At 41.1% G+C, this 17571-nt stretch overlaps 1 protein-coding gene across 2 annotated transcripts in view; it reads left to right on the top strand.

The window, feature by feature from the left end:
• Positions 1-17571, top strand: part of LOC103021609 (pleckstrin homology domain containing, family G (with RhoGef domain) member 2) — a 67995-nt gene that overhangs the window by 13051 nt on the left and 37373 nt on the right. Inside the window, exon 2 of one of the 2 annotated variants that reach the window (XM_049467296.1) lies at positions 12024-12101. In XM_049467296.1, the coding sequence (XP_049323253.1) occupies positions 12053-12101 (49 nt within the window). In that variant the 5' untranslated portion in view covers positions 12024-12052. Of the gene's footprint in view, positions 1-12023; positions 12102-15490; positions 16002-17571 lie in introns of those variants that run through there. The other variant, XM_049467297.1, reaches the window with a different exon arrangement.

A 17571-nucleotide genomic window follows, 5' to 3' on the forward strand; every position in this document is an offset into this window, starting at 1 on the left:
TGAAAAATATTCAAGATCAGTGTTGTTAGTGGTGTTTGATAACTCTGCTAATACTCACTGTACTGGGCTTGGTGATGTACTTTTTAGAGGGTTATCTAGTTAATGTTGTTTTACGCTTTGAGGTAGTTTATGTCAGATAGGGTGAAAACGGCAGACAGGATTTTTACACAGGTTTTAATGGGGTTCTGCAGCTGTGAGTGAGTTCTGTATTGCTATCTAGCAGTGCATCTCATGCAGAGCTCCAGTAACTTGCAAAATATGGATCATAAATTTTTGTCTGAGCAGCTTAAGATGGGCTAAATTATCACTTGATCACCGATTTCATATTTAGGCTAAAAATTGGTGGACACTGTTTGATAGCCCAATCAGTCTTTCCATCTTTAGTTATTATTGAAGACACTGTAGCTTGGCTGAAGTAACTTTGAGATTATTGCTAGGTTGCTGCAATACATTATTTTACTTCAAATAATGTTTATGTATAAAGGGTCACATATAAGACAGATCTTTAGTTCAGCTGTCTATGTTATTTATGTTGATTCCACAGTCCAGATCATTAGTGTAGAATGGGACATTCTGTTATTTTAGCATTTAGCATAATTAAAAAATATGTATGAAGATTAAAAAGTGAATATGTTGTGGGTTAAAGGGTTTAACCCTCACAGAAACATAGCATTTTACCAGGCCTGGACCATTTTACTAGACTTGACATTATGAGCCAGGCCTGTTTTCACCAGGTTTCTAACACAGACAGGACATTTTTCTTGAAAATGAATGAGCCCTAACGCACATACACAAACACACAGTCCCTGCAGTGTGAACCTGGAGTGTGTGTGTGTGTGAGCGTGAGAATGTTGGGGGAAAGCCTGCCCTCAGACGTAATGAATACACACCGCTGTTTACAGTAGCTCTACAGCAGCCCTGCTCACTGTGTAAATTCATATGTCGCTAATGGCTCACAGATTTCCAATGCGTGCATTATGTTTTAATGTTCCTTTCTCTTATATTAAAACCACAAGATAACATGCAGCTCGTTGTTTCATTCCTCTGCTTCCAGCAGAATGACATCACTGTTAGATTGCAGGATGTCTGTGCAGACATGCTGTATGACATTGTCAAGAGCCAGCTGGATCATATTAGTCTGTAATGTATGCGATCAGTCATCCTTAAGGTAAACAACTCCAGTTCCTCTCACACGTCGAATTTTTAACCTGGAATTGTCCTGCTCCTCCTCCATAATCAGTCACACGAAAGGAAAAACTCCCTGCTTACCCTTCCAAACAATCACACACACACACACACACACATACAAACACACACATACTTGTTTTTCACACAGAAACAGGTAGCATGTGCCAGAAACAAGAGTTCTTTTATTTTAGAAAACAATGAACAGTAAAACATTAAACTGTATGTTGTTGAGTAGGTGGCGTTGTTTGACAGTGAGTTTACTTTCGCTTTATCTTTAACACTGACAAAAGTCATGGGATAGCAGTTTTTTTTATTTGTAAAAATTGTGAGGTGTTATCCTGTGAGTGAGGGTGAACACTGACCACTGTCCTCATGGATTACCACAGTTTGAGAAAGGCCTTATAGTGGGTTCCAAATATATGAGACATCCCGTTTGCAAAGTCGTGTGGGCATTTAACAATTCCTCAATTCACAGTGTTCCATGTGTTCTTGAATTATATCATGAAAAGCATTACCACCCACAGTGGGGAGCACTTTGAGTGATTATGATTGTTATTAACTCCATTTGGGGATAAAAAAAAAAACAATTTCAAGTGTCACACAAGCATAGCTTCCCTTAAGAGACCTTTTGACCTGTACAAGAGCTGAAACACGGTTTTAGTCAAGTGTTTTTCTGAAGAGCTGAAGATGTTTAGTCTAACGTCTGAGACCGGATCCACTGGCTTGTGGATGTTCTCAAATGCACAGCTTAGATTTTTGTACAGGCGTGACATGGTGATGCTGTGCCAAAAGTCATGGACTGAAACTACTGTGCAGGATACGTAAGTGGATCCTCCCGTGTTGAATATGGATGCAATTTCTGGCAGATGACACCAGTCATGATCATTCCTCCCACTGCACTGTCCACTTTGCATAGATTCTTGCCTTCTATGACATATTTCTTGTACATTTGTGAAAAGTTTTAGTTGCATGAAATGTGTTATTAATGTACATGTGAATAAAGTTCTTGACTGATGTTTTGCTTTGATTTAAGTAAAATAGATTAATACAAAATATTTTTTACTCTCAATAGGGACTGTTGCTGTGGTAACCTGTAACCATCATGAAGCACAGGCCTCATAACAGGATATGTGCTCAAGCATACACACAACACCAAGCTACTAACTATGACCTGCTTTCCTGGATTATCTCCCTTACCCAGAAGTTTCTAGAGCCCATTACCCATTCTTTCAATGCTGAGTCTACAAGACTAGGCTTAATTCCTGTTCTGGAAACCAGCCCTAAATCTAATAAGATCAAGATTGTCAGATCATTGCAATACAGATCGTTGTTCTGTATGATTGGTAATTTGCTTGGTAATGGTAATGGTAACTTGGTACTGGTAACTTGGAAATTTACCATTGTTCAGGATTTTTCAGATTTTCTGCATTGTTTCTCAAGATGAAATTTACTATACTTTTCAGAATCAACCACATTTAAAACACTGTGAAACTTTGACTGAGGTCCATGTGAGAGAGTATGTGAATTCCTGTACAGAACTGCAATTTGTAGCACTGAATAGAAACACAATTGAAAAGGTCTGCTGATCAGTTGCCAAAAATCCCATCACTTTGGGTGCAATTAGCTTTCCAAATGTTGCTGCTGTACTTTTGGTATTTGTGTATTGTGTCCTGTAATGTTTGCTGTTTTGTGTGGTTAGCAATTGTTGTTGGGCTCTGCTGTGTTCTGAAACTTGAAAATGGTGCTCTTGAGAGGGGTATCCAGTTAATGTTGTTATAAATTTTTACTCTGCTTGCTTGATGAGCCCATTAATTTTACTCATTCTACAGATTTACAGAGTAAAGTGAGTTTAGTTCAAATACCGTAATGGCAGATTGATAAAGTGAGAAGAACAATGACAATGTGACAAGGAAGGCACTACACTTGAACTCACCTACACTTGCTGTAATCCTTATCCAGTTGATTTTTTTAACTTCTAATATTTACTCTTACTTATTGCCCAAAAAGGCGTGTTTTGTGCTTTCATTTAAAAAAAGTGAAACATATAGCTTTGGTAAATCTATTCTGTTGATCCTGGATTTAAAGCTCTGATTCACATTTTTGCCCTGAAAACATATGAAAACAACCACACGCACACACACAGCTGTCCAGCTGTATTGCAGGGCTCTGTCAGCAGGAGTGTTTGTCAGGATGAAGAAGAAGCTGGGCTGGAAGAAGCAAGCAGATGCACCTGGAAGCATGCCATGCAAGATACAACTTACACACAAAATTACAGGGCGGAACAAGCCCTCCCCTGCCACATTTTTCATCATGACATCGTTTCTGCTCCAGGAGCACGTTCGGCTGCTCTTTGACACTGAGGTCGGCCGCTCTGCATTAGGAGCTTCAGAGTGGTGTTAGCCTTGCGCTAACCTCTGGATTGGCTAACCAGATGTTGGCCTATTTCCTATTGGCCTAGAAATGCCCCCCATTACCCCCACCCCACCCCCGACAAAGTTACTTATCCGCTATTAGAATCACCGCGGCTGTGGAGGGGGGAAACAGAGTTAATTCCTACCGCAATTCCATTTCTGGAATTCAGCAAACAAGCTCTGGAGCCAAAAAAGTATACATGAGACTTAACCGCGGGGCCGCGTAGCATTCTGAAGCCTTCGTGGTCACAGTTACAGGAAGTAAGATGCCTTTTAATGAGGCAACACTGGAAATGGGGCTCCGAAAGGCCTGGGGGTGTGTGGTGAGAAATGCTCTGAGAGACAGTGCGTGGTGTCACACCAGACCATTTTTAATTTCGCTCTGGTTGCAGAGAAGCCTAAAACAGATCATTACGCCCGGCCCATGAGGATTAACTGCAGTGAAAACAGCAAACAGTGAAAAGACGAACAGAAGTGCCTTGATTGGAGAGTTAAAGCCAGACTCAGACTCTCTAGAGTGCACAGGCCGTGAGATAGAAGACACCTCCTTATTGCCACACGTAAATCAAAGCTCAGCAAAAGGCCAGGGTAATCCCTCGAATCCTAGGCTTATTATTTAGTTATTAACCTCAAGGCCATGTTCACAAAGACATCTTGGTATCTGGCCATTGATTTTGATGACAATATGTTGACAGGCAACAGACATAGATACGTGCACTCTTTTGTCTTTTGAAAAAGTTCACTGAAGTTGAACTGCTGGAAAATGCAAGTAAAACTGTCATCCGCTTCAGTTTACCAGTGCTGTTTTTGGACTGGCTGTCTTATGAAAAGTGACAGATGATGACCAGAGCTTTTCTGCTAAAGCTGCACATATTTCAACTAAATCCATGAGGATACACTCTGGAAAATTGATGGTCCACAGAGGAACAATAGTAGCTGGTGCATTCTGGGTCTAGGGTTGTTTTGACTGAATGCAGCATAAGGTCTATTAAATAAATCCAAGGCAGGTATGGTAATTCTGGGTAAATATCTGAACTTTTTAATAGGTTCTGTTCAGATCCGGTCCCAGTCAGATCCAGTTGACATTCCTGGCTTTTTTAAGGGGTCAGTGTCAGCTTTTATATTAAATGCTTATAGTTTTGTTGTGTTATTGCGTACATCTTAACAGCAGAGGGTAACTGCTGCATCATTTTCAGGTTAGTGTGTGTAATTGTTGTGCTTTTTGGGCATGCCTCCTATAATAACCACCCAGTTTGGTGGTATTTGTGCAATGTGCAAAGATATTCTATTTCATTATATGCATAAAGGGAGATACATCCCCACCCATTTTACTCTTGAATTATGACTGGTTAGAAATGAAATCATTGAAGAAACTTTTTTTTTCTCTCTCTCTCATTGTTCCAGTGCTAAACCATGCTCTTTTCTTTGGTCCTAAACCAGCACCGAGTATTGCATTTAGAGCCCAGGAAGAAGCTAATGCACATAAGCAGATCATAGCTCATTCCATTTTTTTGGGTTTACATTTTTGGGTTAATGCGATTTGACTGCAGTTACTTTGAAAGATATTAAAAACACTATCCAATTTAGTCATTAAAAAGTTGCTACCAAACTAAATAAAATCAGTTTAAGCTGTCTCATTATTAGAACTGTAAAAAAAAAGTTATTTTACTAGTGTTTATTTATAGAAATACAAAGATTGGGCTGTATCAGTCTCGTCAGCATTAATGTTCTTAGATGGAATCTGGGGAAACTCAAATCATCCCTATTTTTATGTGCATATCTGCAATAATAACACTAACCACAAGAAGACCATAAGAGGGTAAGATATTTCAGAATATGATCAAAGCAGGTGGCTTCTGCTTTAAGCTAGAAGGCTAGACCTCCCTCTGATAAATGGAGCTGGGACTGAAAGACTTGATTGATAGACTTAAAGGGGGTGATGGGTTGGTAGTGGGGAGTGAAAATGTCATATGGGACATAGGAAGTTTGATTCAAATCCTCTTGCTCCAGGCATGTTCCTCCTTCCACGATTCTCATTATCTCATAAACTGACTAACAGGATTAACAGAGAGGGATACACTGTATGTCCAATTTTCTGCGACCACTTCTTAAAAAAAAATACGTCACCTATTTTAAGTTGCACTTATTGCTGACACAGATGTGCAAGTGCCAATTGTCAATATAATCCAGTACTTTTGGGATAAAATGTGGAGGACCCTTAAATTCAGAAGTTAATTAGCTGGTTAATTAGCTGATGTCCTAATACTTTTGTCCATATAGTGTATCTAGCATTTATTTATGTTGTATTAGAAATGCGGGAAAAGCATAGACTTCTGAATTATTGGACAAAGCTAAACCTCTGCTGAATGTAGGTAATTTTAAAAGACAGTAATCAGGTGATAACATTGATAGATGAGGAAGGTTCATAGGTTCTGATATCTGATATTGGACTACTTTGGCTCCAGTAACTGATATTTAACTAGTTTGGGCTCTAGAATCTGATATTGGTTTTCTTTGGGCTACAGTAACTGATATTTAACTAGTTTGGGCTCTAGTATCTGATATTGGACTACTTTAGGCTACAGTAACTGATATGTAATTAGTTTGGGCTCTAGTATTTGATATTGGATTACTTTGGGCTCCAGTAACTGATATTTAACTAGTTTGGGCTTTAGTATTTGATATTGGATTACTTTGGGCTTGAGTAACTGATATTTAACTAGTATTGGCTCTACTGTCTGATATTGAACTACTTTAGGCTCCAGTAACTGATATATAAAAAGTTTTAACTCTAGTATTTGATATTGGATTGCTTTGGGCTTCGGTAACTGATATTAAACTAGTTTTACCTCAGGTGGCTGATATTGGACTACTTTGAGCTCTATTAACTGATATGCCATACCAGACTGTGGCTGCTAGTATGGAACCAATATCTAGGTATGAGTTTTTAAGTGTGAGTCCACATATGGGCCTCTAAAATGTAAAGGGTGAAGCCTTCAGTGGGAGATCAGAAGTCAGAGTGAAAGGCAAACGTCTAGCCTTTCCAGCCTCGCCTGAGTTCTGGAAAGCTTTTGAGCAAGTCTTTCTTCAGCCAGACCCCCTGCTGGTGGCGTCTTCTAACGGAAGGGAGTAAAAGGAGTATGGTGTGAAGGCCAAGGGCAGGTGTCGCTCTGGGACGGGTTCTATCCCAACACCATAAACAAACACTAGTGCGCTGTAGCCTTGCCCGGTCAGCCCTAATGATTTCCTTTCACCGAAGCGCCAGTCCCCATTGTGCCGACAGGACACATGCTCAACACACTGCTCGGGCAAGAGAAGAGCACATTCTTGTGTCTAAGCCAACCATTACATATGTTCAGCTTTCTCCTCTTTTAAAGGAGAGAAGAAGCCGAAAGAAAGCTTCTATGAGGCACTGTAGCCCCCCCTTACGCCTCTTTCCCAAACAATTTCTATTGGATTTCAGCTCTTTAATTGCTTTGGCTCCAACTGTAGCTTTTTTTCACTGGGTAATTTTTTTTCCTCAAAGCCTTCCTCTTTCAGTGAAAGAAACGGAAGGCTCTGTAGGACTGATAAAGAGAGGCCATTTGACTTCAGCTGGTCTGACTCTTAAAACTAAAAGAAAGGAAGCTCTGCAGTGGAAGTGTGAAAACTTTATCTAAAAAGTATAGAAAGAAAGTATGCGCTTAATCTCACACTACATTGATGTTGTAGTATTTATTTGCGTGTCATTTTGGGACAGTTTTGGCTCAGAGTTTAGAGCACATAGACGACAAGGTTGGGTTCCATACACGGCTTTGGTGGGCCTTCTTGTCAGGTCTTAGCCCTGTTTCATGTCTCTGTGTGTGTCCCACGTGACCTGTGCTCCCCTGTGTCTCCTGTCTCAGTACTTTTCCATGTGTTTCTCATTTGTAGCTCCGCCCCTTCCCCAGGTGTTTCTAATCTAGTGTTTCCTGTTTCTTTAAATAGCCCTCGTCTACCACTTTGTCTCCGTCGGTCTTTGCACTAACGTCTGTTGTTTTGTCTCTCTGTGTTTCTCCGGTTTCCTAGCCCTAGTCCTTGCTCTGTGTTTTTCTCTGTTTATTTCTTGTTTGTTTTTTTCTAGTTTCTTGTTTAGCTCCGTGTTCCCTAGCTCCCTGTATATACCCTGCTTTGTTTTTGTTTCTAGTATATTCCTTGTATTTATATATCCCTGCCCTGTTTAGTTTTGGTTATTTCTTGGTTATTTTTGGTAGTTTCTAGTTTCTTGTTTATTCCTTGTTTATGTTCTTAGCTTTGTTTGTTTTTTTTTTTTTTATGCGCCCCAGGAGTTGCGCATTTGGAAGGGCCTACTGTCACGTTTTTGCCCTGTCCCTCATCAGCCGTCATGTTTTTTCCCTTCCTTTGTTTTTCATTGTTCAGAGCACATGGCTCTCCCCTTGTCTCCGTTCCTGTCTTTAGTGCTCCCACCTGTATCCATTTGTAGCTCCTCCCCCTCTTCAGTGACAACAGGTGTTTCCCATTGTGTGTGAGTGTATTTATAGCCCCTTTGTCTTCAGTAAATATATATATTTATTAAATTATTCGTTTCGTCCCTACCTGCACCTGTGTCCGCCTCCTCGTCTCCCTGCCTGGGTAATCCGTGACAGAAAGACCGACCACAACATGGACACAGCAGGTTCTGCGTGGATGGGCACCAGGATGGCGATTCGCCGTGCTCCTTGCGGGACCCCGGCGCAGGACACCTCGAGGCCTCAAGGACGCCGCAGGCCTCGGGGTAGGCGCTCTAAGGGGTCCCGCCAGCCGGAAGAAGACCCCTTTTCCGGGGAGGATTTTCTTGGGGGGGCGATGAGGGTTGGTGCTTTGAGCCTCGGTACCTCCGTGTACCCGAGGCTCAAGGAGCGGAACCCGTGGGACTTTCTCGGGTGCGCTCCCAGCAGCTCCGAGGACGAAGAGGAGCTCTATCCCGCACCGGCCCGTGCTCCGTTACCGTTTCCCCCAGGGGCGGTGCTCTACCCGGCTCTCAGCCGCACAGCTCCAGAGGCCGTCCCGACTCCCGTCCGTTCCCCTGCAGCCAAGGTGCGCTCCTCACTGGCGGTTCCAGAGCTAGTTTCCCCGGTGGCTAAGGCGTTAGCTTCCCCAGCGCCTCCAAAGCTAGCTCCTCCCGCGGCCAAGACACTCTCCTCTCCCGCGGCAAAGGCGCACTCTGTGACTTCCGCGGCGGCTGTGAAACCGTGCTCCGTGACTATCGCGGTGGCAGCCGAACCGCGCTCTGGGACTTCCGCGATGGCAGTCGAACCGCGCTCTGTGTTCCCCGCGGTTGCTGCCGAACCGCGCTACAGGACCTCCAAACCGGTGAACCAGCCGCGAGCAGAGACTTTCCACGCGCTGGACTCAGCCGGAGAGAGTAATAATCCGGTCCGGGTTTTTGTTCCACCCGCAGTCTCAAGCCCTGCTGCTGCTCCGCTGGATCTGCACACACCCAGCTCCGAAATTCTCTCGGCGGCCACGCCTATCTCCGAGGTGTCTTCGGCTGCTGAGCCACGCCCCTGGACTCCTGCCGTGTCTGCAGAAGCTGCTCCAGCCTCCGTCTCTGCAGAAGCTATTCAAGCCTCCGTGTCTGCTGAAGCTGCTCAAACCTCCGTGTCTGCTGAAAATGCTCAAGTCTCAGTGTCTGTGCCAGCTGCCCAAGTCTCCGTACCAGTGCCAGCTGCCCAAGTCTCCGTACCAGTGCCAGCTGCCCAAGTCTCCGTACCAGTGCCAGCTGCCCAAGTCTCCGTACCATCACCAGCTCCCGCTGCCAGAGTCGCCGCTCCGCCAGCACCAGCTCCCGCTGCCAGAGTCGCCGCTCCGCCAGCACCAGCTCCCGCTGCCAGAGTCGCCGCTCCGCCAGCACCAGCTCCCGCTGCCAGAGTCGTCACCCCACCGGTTCCTGCTCCCAGAACTTTGTTTCGTCCCAGGTCCCACGTACCCAGGCAGGCACCGAGGCCCCCGGACTTTCACCCCAGACCTGTGCCCAGGCTGGCACCTTGGACTTCCACACAGACTTTTGCCAGTCCTGGGCACCCACCCATGTTTTTGGTCCCTGTGTCTCTCCCTGTTTTGGTCCCTGTCTCTGTTTATGTCCCCGTTCCCGTTTCTGTCTCTGTCTCTGTTCCTGTTCCAGTCACAGTGTTCGTGTCGGTCCCTGTTAATGTCCTCATCCCTGTTCCCATGTCCAGTCCCGTCCAGTCTCCTGTCCCGTTTCATGTCCAGTCTCCTGTTCAGTCTCCGTCCCCTGTCCAGTGTCCTGTTCTGTCTCCGTCTTCTGTCCAGTCTCCGTCCACCGTCCAGTTCCCTGCCCAGCCTCCGTCCCCTGTTCTGTCTCCGTCCACCGTCCAGTTCCCTGTCCAGTCTCCGTTCACCGTCCAGTCTCCGTCTCCTGTCCCGTTCCCCGTCCAGTCTCCATCTCCTGTCAAGTTCCCCGTTCAGTCTCCCGTCCAGTCTCTGTCCTCTGTCCTGTCTCTGTTTCAGTCCCCGGTTTCGTCTCGTGTTTTCCCCAGCCTCTCCCCGCCGCCAGCCCCCGGGGTTCGTTTTTACGCGCCTCGGGAGCTGCGCGTTTAGGGGGAGGCTTCTGTCAGGTCTTAGCCCTGTTTCATGTCTCTGTGTGTGTCCCACGTGACCTGTGCTCCCCTGTGTCTCCTGTCTCAGTACTTTTCCATGTGTTTCTCATTTGTAGCTCCGCCCCTTCCCCAGGTGTTTCTAATCTAGTGTTTCCTGTTTCTTTAAATAGCCCTCGTCTACCACTTTGTCTCCGTCGGTCTTTGCACTAACGTCTGTTGTTTTGTCTCTCTGTGTTTCTCCGGTTTCCTAGCCCTAGTCCTTGCTCTGTGTTTTTCTCTGTTTATTTCTTGTTTGTTTTTTTCTAGTTTCTTGTTTAGCTCCGTGTTCCCTAGCTCCCTGTATATACCCTGCTTTGTTTTTGTTTCTAGTATATTCCTTGTATTTATATATCCCTGCCCTGTTTAGTTTTGGTTATTTCTTGGTTATTTTTGGTAGTTTCTAGTTTCTTGTTTATTCCTTGTTTATGTTCTTAGCTTTGTTTGTTTCTTTGTTTATTTACTCCCTGTTTGTATATATATATTTAGTACTTCTTGTTTGTTGAGTTTATGTTCACTAGTTCCTCTCGTTTGTTTTGGTTTACATTATTATTACGTGTTCTTTGTTATTTGTTTATCTTTGTTATTTATATATATATATATTTATTAAATTATTCGTTTCGTCCCTACCTGCACCTGTGTCCGCCTCCTCGTCTCCCTGCCTGGGTAATCCGTGACACTTCTCTGTTGGCCCTTGAGCACCCACATTGTCCATGGTGCAATAGTGATGGCTGCCCACTGCTCCAGACACATGTTCTCACAAAAATCACTGTGTGTATGGTGTATATGGTTGTGTTGTTGCCTCCCTGTTGGTTCATACATCAAATGTTCGACACAGTGTAAAAAAAAAGGTTGTGGACATCCTTTCATATTAGTGAACTGACTACATTATAAGTAAATTAAAGTGCACTCAATGATGAATAAAGCCACGTGATACGACTAAACCCTGTATCTTGAAATGCTGATGTGAAATGACATGACGTGAAATATATTATATAATATAATATGATGAAGCTTTACATCTATAATAGTAAAATATCAATCTTTTTGTAAAACCAAAATCAAATTGTTGTATAATTAAATAGTAAATATTTATTGTGCGTGTAAGTAATACATACATTATATTTCAGATATATTGCTCAGCGTTACTGCTTACACAGCTTGTATCTTCATAGAAAATATCAATTTTAGAAGAATGGGACATCCACACTTAAACCTTTGTCAGAATGTCTATTGCAGAGTGTTAGCTACAGGATGAGTTGGAAAGCCTTTGTAAGTTCACTTATGCTCTTGTTGCTAAATAATTTAAATCCTCAGAAAAACATTTGGAAAACTTGAGAACCTCATTACCTTTTTAATACTCCTGATTTTTTAAAGAAACATTATAAAAGAAGCTGTCCACAAACACTTGGCTACATCATGTGTGTGGTTTTCATTTGACAGCAACAACACAGAAACTAAATAAGCACATTTCTTCAGAACATACAGTTCCCTCTTGACCTTTGTGGTCAGGAATAGCCGTCAGTTCTGCTTCACTTCTAAACCCTGTGTTTACGGCTCACAGTGTGTATGAGTGTGTTGTGCAGCGCACCTGGGAGTTGACAGCTCCAGCGCTGAGAGATTTCTCACTGAGTGATCGGGAACATTTCTCTCTGCACAGCAACTTTCATACAAACAGAAACTCTAAACTCATTCATGACATTCACACACTCAGGAACAGGGATGTATATGTGGTAGTTATATTCATGCAGTTTAATCATTAATCAATGTCAAAGATTTTTTTCTAATTCTAATCAAATGTCTTTTGCAGGTTTCTACTTCCTGTGCCATAGCCACACCATGCCTGAGGGAGCGGGCCGGGAAAACCAGAAGAAGTTCAGCAACCAAGGTCAGCCTTTGGTCTCCAAAACACAGCTGAAAATCAAAGGAAATTAACACACTAAATCCAATCAGTGAGGATCAGGCAAACGAGCATTTAATTTGTGTGTTGAGCGATTAAAATGCATTTGATGAGGTTTTAATTGGTTTGTGTCCAAAGTGAACAAATGGCCATAAAAGTTTAAACACAAATATGTATCCAACAGATTGAAGAGAAAGTGAAATTTCTTGCTTGAAATGGTACAATTTCTCACTAGAAAGAAATAAAAAAAATTAATTAAAATTTTTGTACTAAAAATTTGATGTTTGCATACAGTGCAAACATTTACATCATGCAAAAACTTTGTACCTTAGTCTTGCACTTTTATATAATTTAGTTAAAATTTCACAATAAATGGACCCATAGAAATACTTGAAAAACATTTGGAGTAAAATGTTTTTTCTCTGAAATCATTTAAAAGTAAAAAAGTTTTGCTGGAAAGATACAATTTTTTGTTTTTGTTTAATCAGTATTGTACAAACATCCCATATTAAGAGGCATTTCGCACGTTTTTTCTCCACAAATGTAGCCCCAATCACCTGTGTGCTTTTTAACAAAGTGATAAAAACCCCACCAATTAAGCAATCACTTAAAAAAAACCTTTTTAACTCTTTTAAATAACCTAAAAATATTTTATTCTAGGTCATTTTGGAGCATATCTGTCGGTCAATTCATGATGATTTTTCATGCCAGATTTACATTATAATAAAAAGTAACAAAATGCGGTCATGTAGATTGTTGACCACAGCAATTATAATATGGTTATTTAAAGCAAGCGTTTGCTATTGTAAAACACATTAATTCATACTGAAATTGAGTTATAACTTATAACTTGTTAATAGGGATGAGATAGCATAATGGGTAACATTCCATGATTATTTAAATACCTGCTTAAGCAGTCGTCCAGACTATATTTGAATTTCTCTAAAGGATGATTATAATAACTCTCGTTAAGAGCCTGAGTATGCTAAAAATAACAGTTATTCTAGTTTATGTTTCCCTTTTTGTCCCTTGAGCCTCTGCCCCTGAAAAATGCCTGAGGACAGGCCTGAATCCAGAACAGTATTTAGAGGTTTAGAATGGGGTCTTGACCTGAGATTCAGCAGTACTGGTATTTTTAGATCACAGCCTCCACCTACTTTCCAAAGAATACTTGTTTACATTATCAGGGAAAATCAACATGTGATGGAAATATCCTGACGATTGGGATTGTTTAGGGTTGGTCATTTCTGAGTTTTATAAACACCAGTTGGAAAACTGCCTGATCACAATAGTGATGCAAGGCCCAATTAGCATGCTTACATTCTTCACTACACAAGTTTGAATGTACGGTGTCATTCTGTTAGAGAGATAGAAAATAGTGCTCTGGATTAACATATGTTTTGCTGCATTCCATTTAACTCAGATATTAGATGTCAGACCTGGGATTTGCATCACACTCAAGTTAATTGCATTTTAGTTAAACATCTAAATATCAGCTATCATCATTAGCATTGTCTAAATCTAGCTTTGTTAGCAATATTGGGTGATGAAAACACAGTTTATTATATTGTACCCATCCAAACACCATGAAAACATATTCACAGACAAAGGTTGCATATTACTGTGTGTATGACTCATTTAATGGCATAAAAAACAGAAATAATTGATAATAAACTGTAGTATGCTACTGCTTTTACTACTGTTGATGTGCAGTGCATGGGATAGTAATGCTCTACTAACTTTTTCAGTAGGAAATCCAGCCTGTAGGAGCGTTCCAGTTTAAATGTCTTACTTGGAACTTCGATATTCTGCATCCAAGTTCAAATTAAACGCAGCAAGAGTTCAAAAGTTAATTCTAATAAATCTAGATCCAGTACTGTTAGTAACAGGGCAAAGAGCCAGTTGCAACCAATGTGCATAAAGCATTGCAACCTAGCAGATCATCGCTAACATCTGATTAACTTTATGTTTATCTCCTTAAAGACAGAAACACTCTGAAGACATTTAAACATGTTGTCTAGATGAAACTCACAGACATTAAACCATCAAGCTAATAGCCTGTAGTAACACCAGCAACTTTATAGAAAATACATAAAAATATACAAATCTATTACCTCAGCTAGTGTTAGCTAGTGCTAAATGACCAAAGAAACACATAGCTCATCTAATTGTTTACCTAGTAAACTAGCTGGCTAGTAACTTTTCAATGTGACCTATGTCCAACATTCTTCCGAAGAGTTCATGCTCCTAAACTGACGTAAAAACACAAATAAGTTCTTAATTAGAAGTTTTGCCTAAATCAGAACTAAAATGTAAGGTCCTGTGTGTATTTTCTGTTTGCACTGCCACACTGATAACACATTTGTGTCACATACGGTGAAAAAAATCAGATGAGCCACTTTGAGCCGCTTTCACCTGCTGTGAAAAAAAAACCAAGCCAACATCTTTAGTAAGTGGGTGAATATACTCAAATAGTGGGCAGTATATTTCTAGAAAATATGGTTTGAAATGTAGGAACATACGTATAAACATATAAACGGCTTGTTGTTGGACCATTGATTATGTGTTGGTAAGTACTCCAAAAACTCAAACTTGTTCATAAACACCAGAAAAGTGAGGTTTTTGTTTTAAAATACGTCCAATTTAATTTAAGCTTAGTTTACTGGAAAGCGACTGTACGTGGTTTCACTTCTTCAACGGTGGTTAAGCAGACTCAGCCACAACTTGAAAACACATGGACTTGGCCCTGATAGAGAGAACTTTACACAACACTAAAGCACTGAAAGCATTGCATGTTCCAAGAAGTGTTATAATGCTAATGGACTCTAAAATTGCACGTCTAATGTTCTGGGATAGATCAGGGATCTGATAAAAACAGAGAAAATGAGTCTCAGAGAAAAACAAGTACCTGAAATATTGATTATATCTCATTGTTCGTGCCAACACACTAATTGTCAGGCTGGTGGTGTTCTCTGAGCACTTTTAGAGAAAAACACACCATGTCTGCTTCGACCACATCCTCACAGCCAGGTGCAGAGTACCACATCTCTACGTCTGTGCAAAGTGTGAATAGAGGAAGTAGCACCTCACTCTAACTCTGAGCACACAGAAATATTAATGGAACATATCAGAGGATGTGCAAGTAATATTGCAAATTATTTGGTTTATGGGTCATTGATATAAATGGATAATTATATCTGTATAATTAATCTAGATAACTGTAAATGGGTCAATGGCATAAGGATTTTCAACAGGCCATTTTTTTTATTGTAAAATTAAGAGTCTCTTTCGTAATTGTTCAAACATTAAGAATCTTTGCAGAACCATTTCTTAAACACATATATTAACCATTTCTTAAACTAAAAACATTGCAGACAGGCCGTAGTTATGGATGATTAATTAGAATTCTAATAAGGAAGAATCTGATGACTTTCCTTCCTTCTAACTGCAGGTAGGCTTGTTCCTTTGACCTCAGTTTGCAGATGTTCACAGATGATTGCAGATGTTTTTCACAGATTGGGGGAGAACGCACATGAAGAGTCTTTCTGGTTTTGCAAGGCTGCACACTGATATGTGTTTAGGCAGGAAGAAAGGGGTGTGGGTGTGACACACACATCTCTTTCTGTTTCACTCATATTAGTTGAACCGTTTGTCGGGCAGACAGCATGTATAGCGAGTGATGCGGAGAGCAGTGTCCGGAAAAGAGAGAATAATCAATTGAAAGTGCCCTTATCCAGTGGCAGTCAGTGTAGGCTTGTAGTTCTAAAGCAATTTCTGGATTTGGAGTGAGAGTACAGAGTGCAGTGAGTACCGTTAGCTAAGGGCTGATGATGATCACCATTGGCCTTGATCTTGGTCTTCACTGAGAACTTCTCTGCTGGTTATCAGGTAGGTGTTGTTGATTCTGTTGGCTTTATGTTCTCTAGAAAGTGGCTTTATAACCACTATATTAACCTGACCTAAGACTTTTATACTGTTCTTTAGGGGTGGACAATATGGCCCTAAAATGAAGTCACAATATTTTACATTACATTACATTACAGTACATTACATTACATTACATTACATTACAGTACATTACATTACATTACATTACATTACATTACATTTGGCAAATGCTTTTTCCCAAAGCGATTTACAATAGTCAAGTACAAAAGTAATAGAAGTTAAAGGTAAAACATTTTTAGATAGCGCTTAAAGGAGGTCGAAGGGAAATTATGGGATAGAGAAGTGAAGGAGAGGAAGAAGGAAATGAGGTTAGAGGACATTTCTGCGATAACAATATTCTTGGTGATTTAATATGACAAAACACTGAAACCAATGCATTCATTTCAAGAATATACTACTGCAACAAAATATTTTAATAAGTTTTATTTAGTATAATGGTTTCAAACATTCAACAAAAACAAATAATTCTGTAAACTTACTAAGACTAGTCACAAACAAAAAAACTACAAAAAAATCTAGAAAAAGTACGCCTAAAGCTTTACAATAAATACTAAAACAAACCCAAAATAGCCTGCTTTCAAAACTACCAGAATACCGCTAGTAACGCAATATGTTTTTGTTCTATAGCAATCTATAAAAATGTGTTTGATAGTGCTCACCCCTGCTGCTTATCTCAGAGGAGGCTAAATTTGGATGGGTTGGTTTTATCGTAAAAGAAGAAGTTGTAGCCTCCTTTTTTAGAAGGCCTTCCACTGCCTTGAACCGTTGCCCAAATTGTGCTCCTAAATGGTCTGGAATTATCTTATTATCTTATTCATACAGTAGAGCCTGGATGGATTAGTGATTTAAAACAGTGCGTGCTGTTGGTTGACTTGGTTCCAGAGGATGCAGCAGGTTTACATTGTCACACTTCATGCATTTGTTCGTTTGGATTTATTTCAGGCTTTGAAACAACTCTTTTTTTTGTAGTTTTTTTTTTTCTTCTTTGCTCAGTACACTCAAAAAAACTTGTCAAAGAGTTGGCAGCCCAGTAACATGAGCCTGAGCCGCCTGAGTCGACCGAGCCGATGCTAATCATACCAGTCCGGCTATCAATGATCTATGCTTAATCGTGGAGGGCATTACTCGCTTCTTATGCTATTTCTTTTCTTCCCGTTTTGCATTTTTTCACGTGAGACTGCTGCCATATCAGTGTTGATCTTGGGAAGCGGCCAGCGAAAGATAAACACATGCTCTCGAGCGCTTTATGAGGCTGCTTAAATCAAATTTAGACAATCGATATTGCCAAAGTGCTTTCAAAGCTTTGGAGCAAGAGGAAGGCTTTTTGTTTTTTTGTTTTTCATGAGCGGTTCCAGCTAACGCTCCAGTTAGAAGGAGCTCTTGATGGATGATGGGCAGGCTTGGCAGGCCGATGCAGAGCGAAAGATTGGGTAACAGTAACTGCATTGCCCTGCTCGGTCACAGGAAGTGGAGGATTGTTTAACTCTGTTGGCCTTCACTCTGTAAATGG

This window comes from Astyanax mexicanus, chromosome 18, assembly GCF_023375975.1.
Source record: "Astyanax mexicanus isolate ESR-SI-001 chromosome 18, AstMex3_surface, whole genome shotgun sequence".
NCBI lineage: Eukaryota > Metazoa > Chordata > Actinopteri > Characiformes > Acestrorhamphidae > Astyanax > Astyanax mexicanus.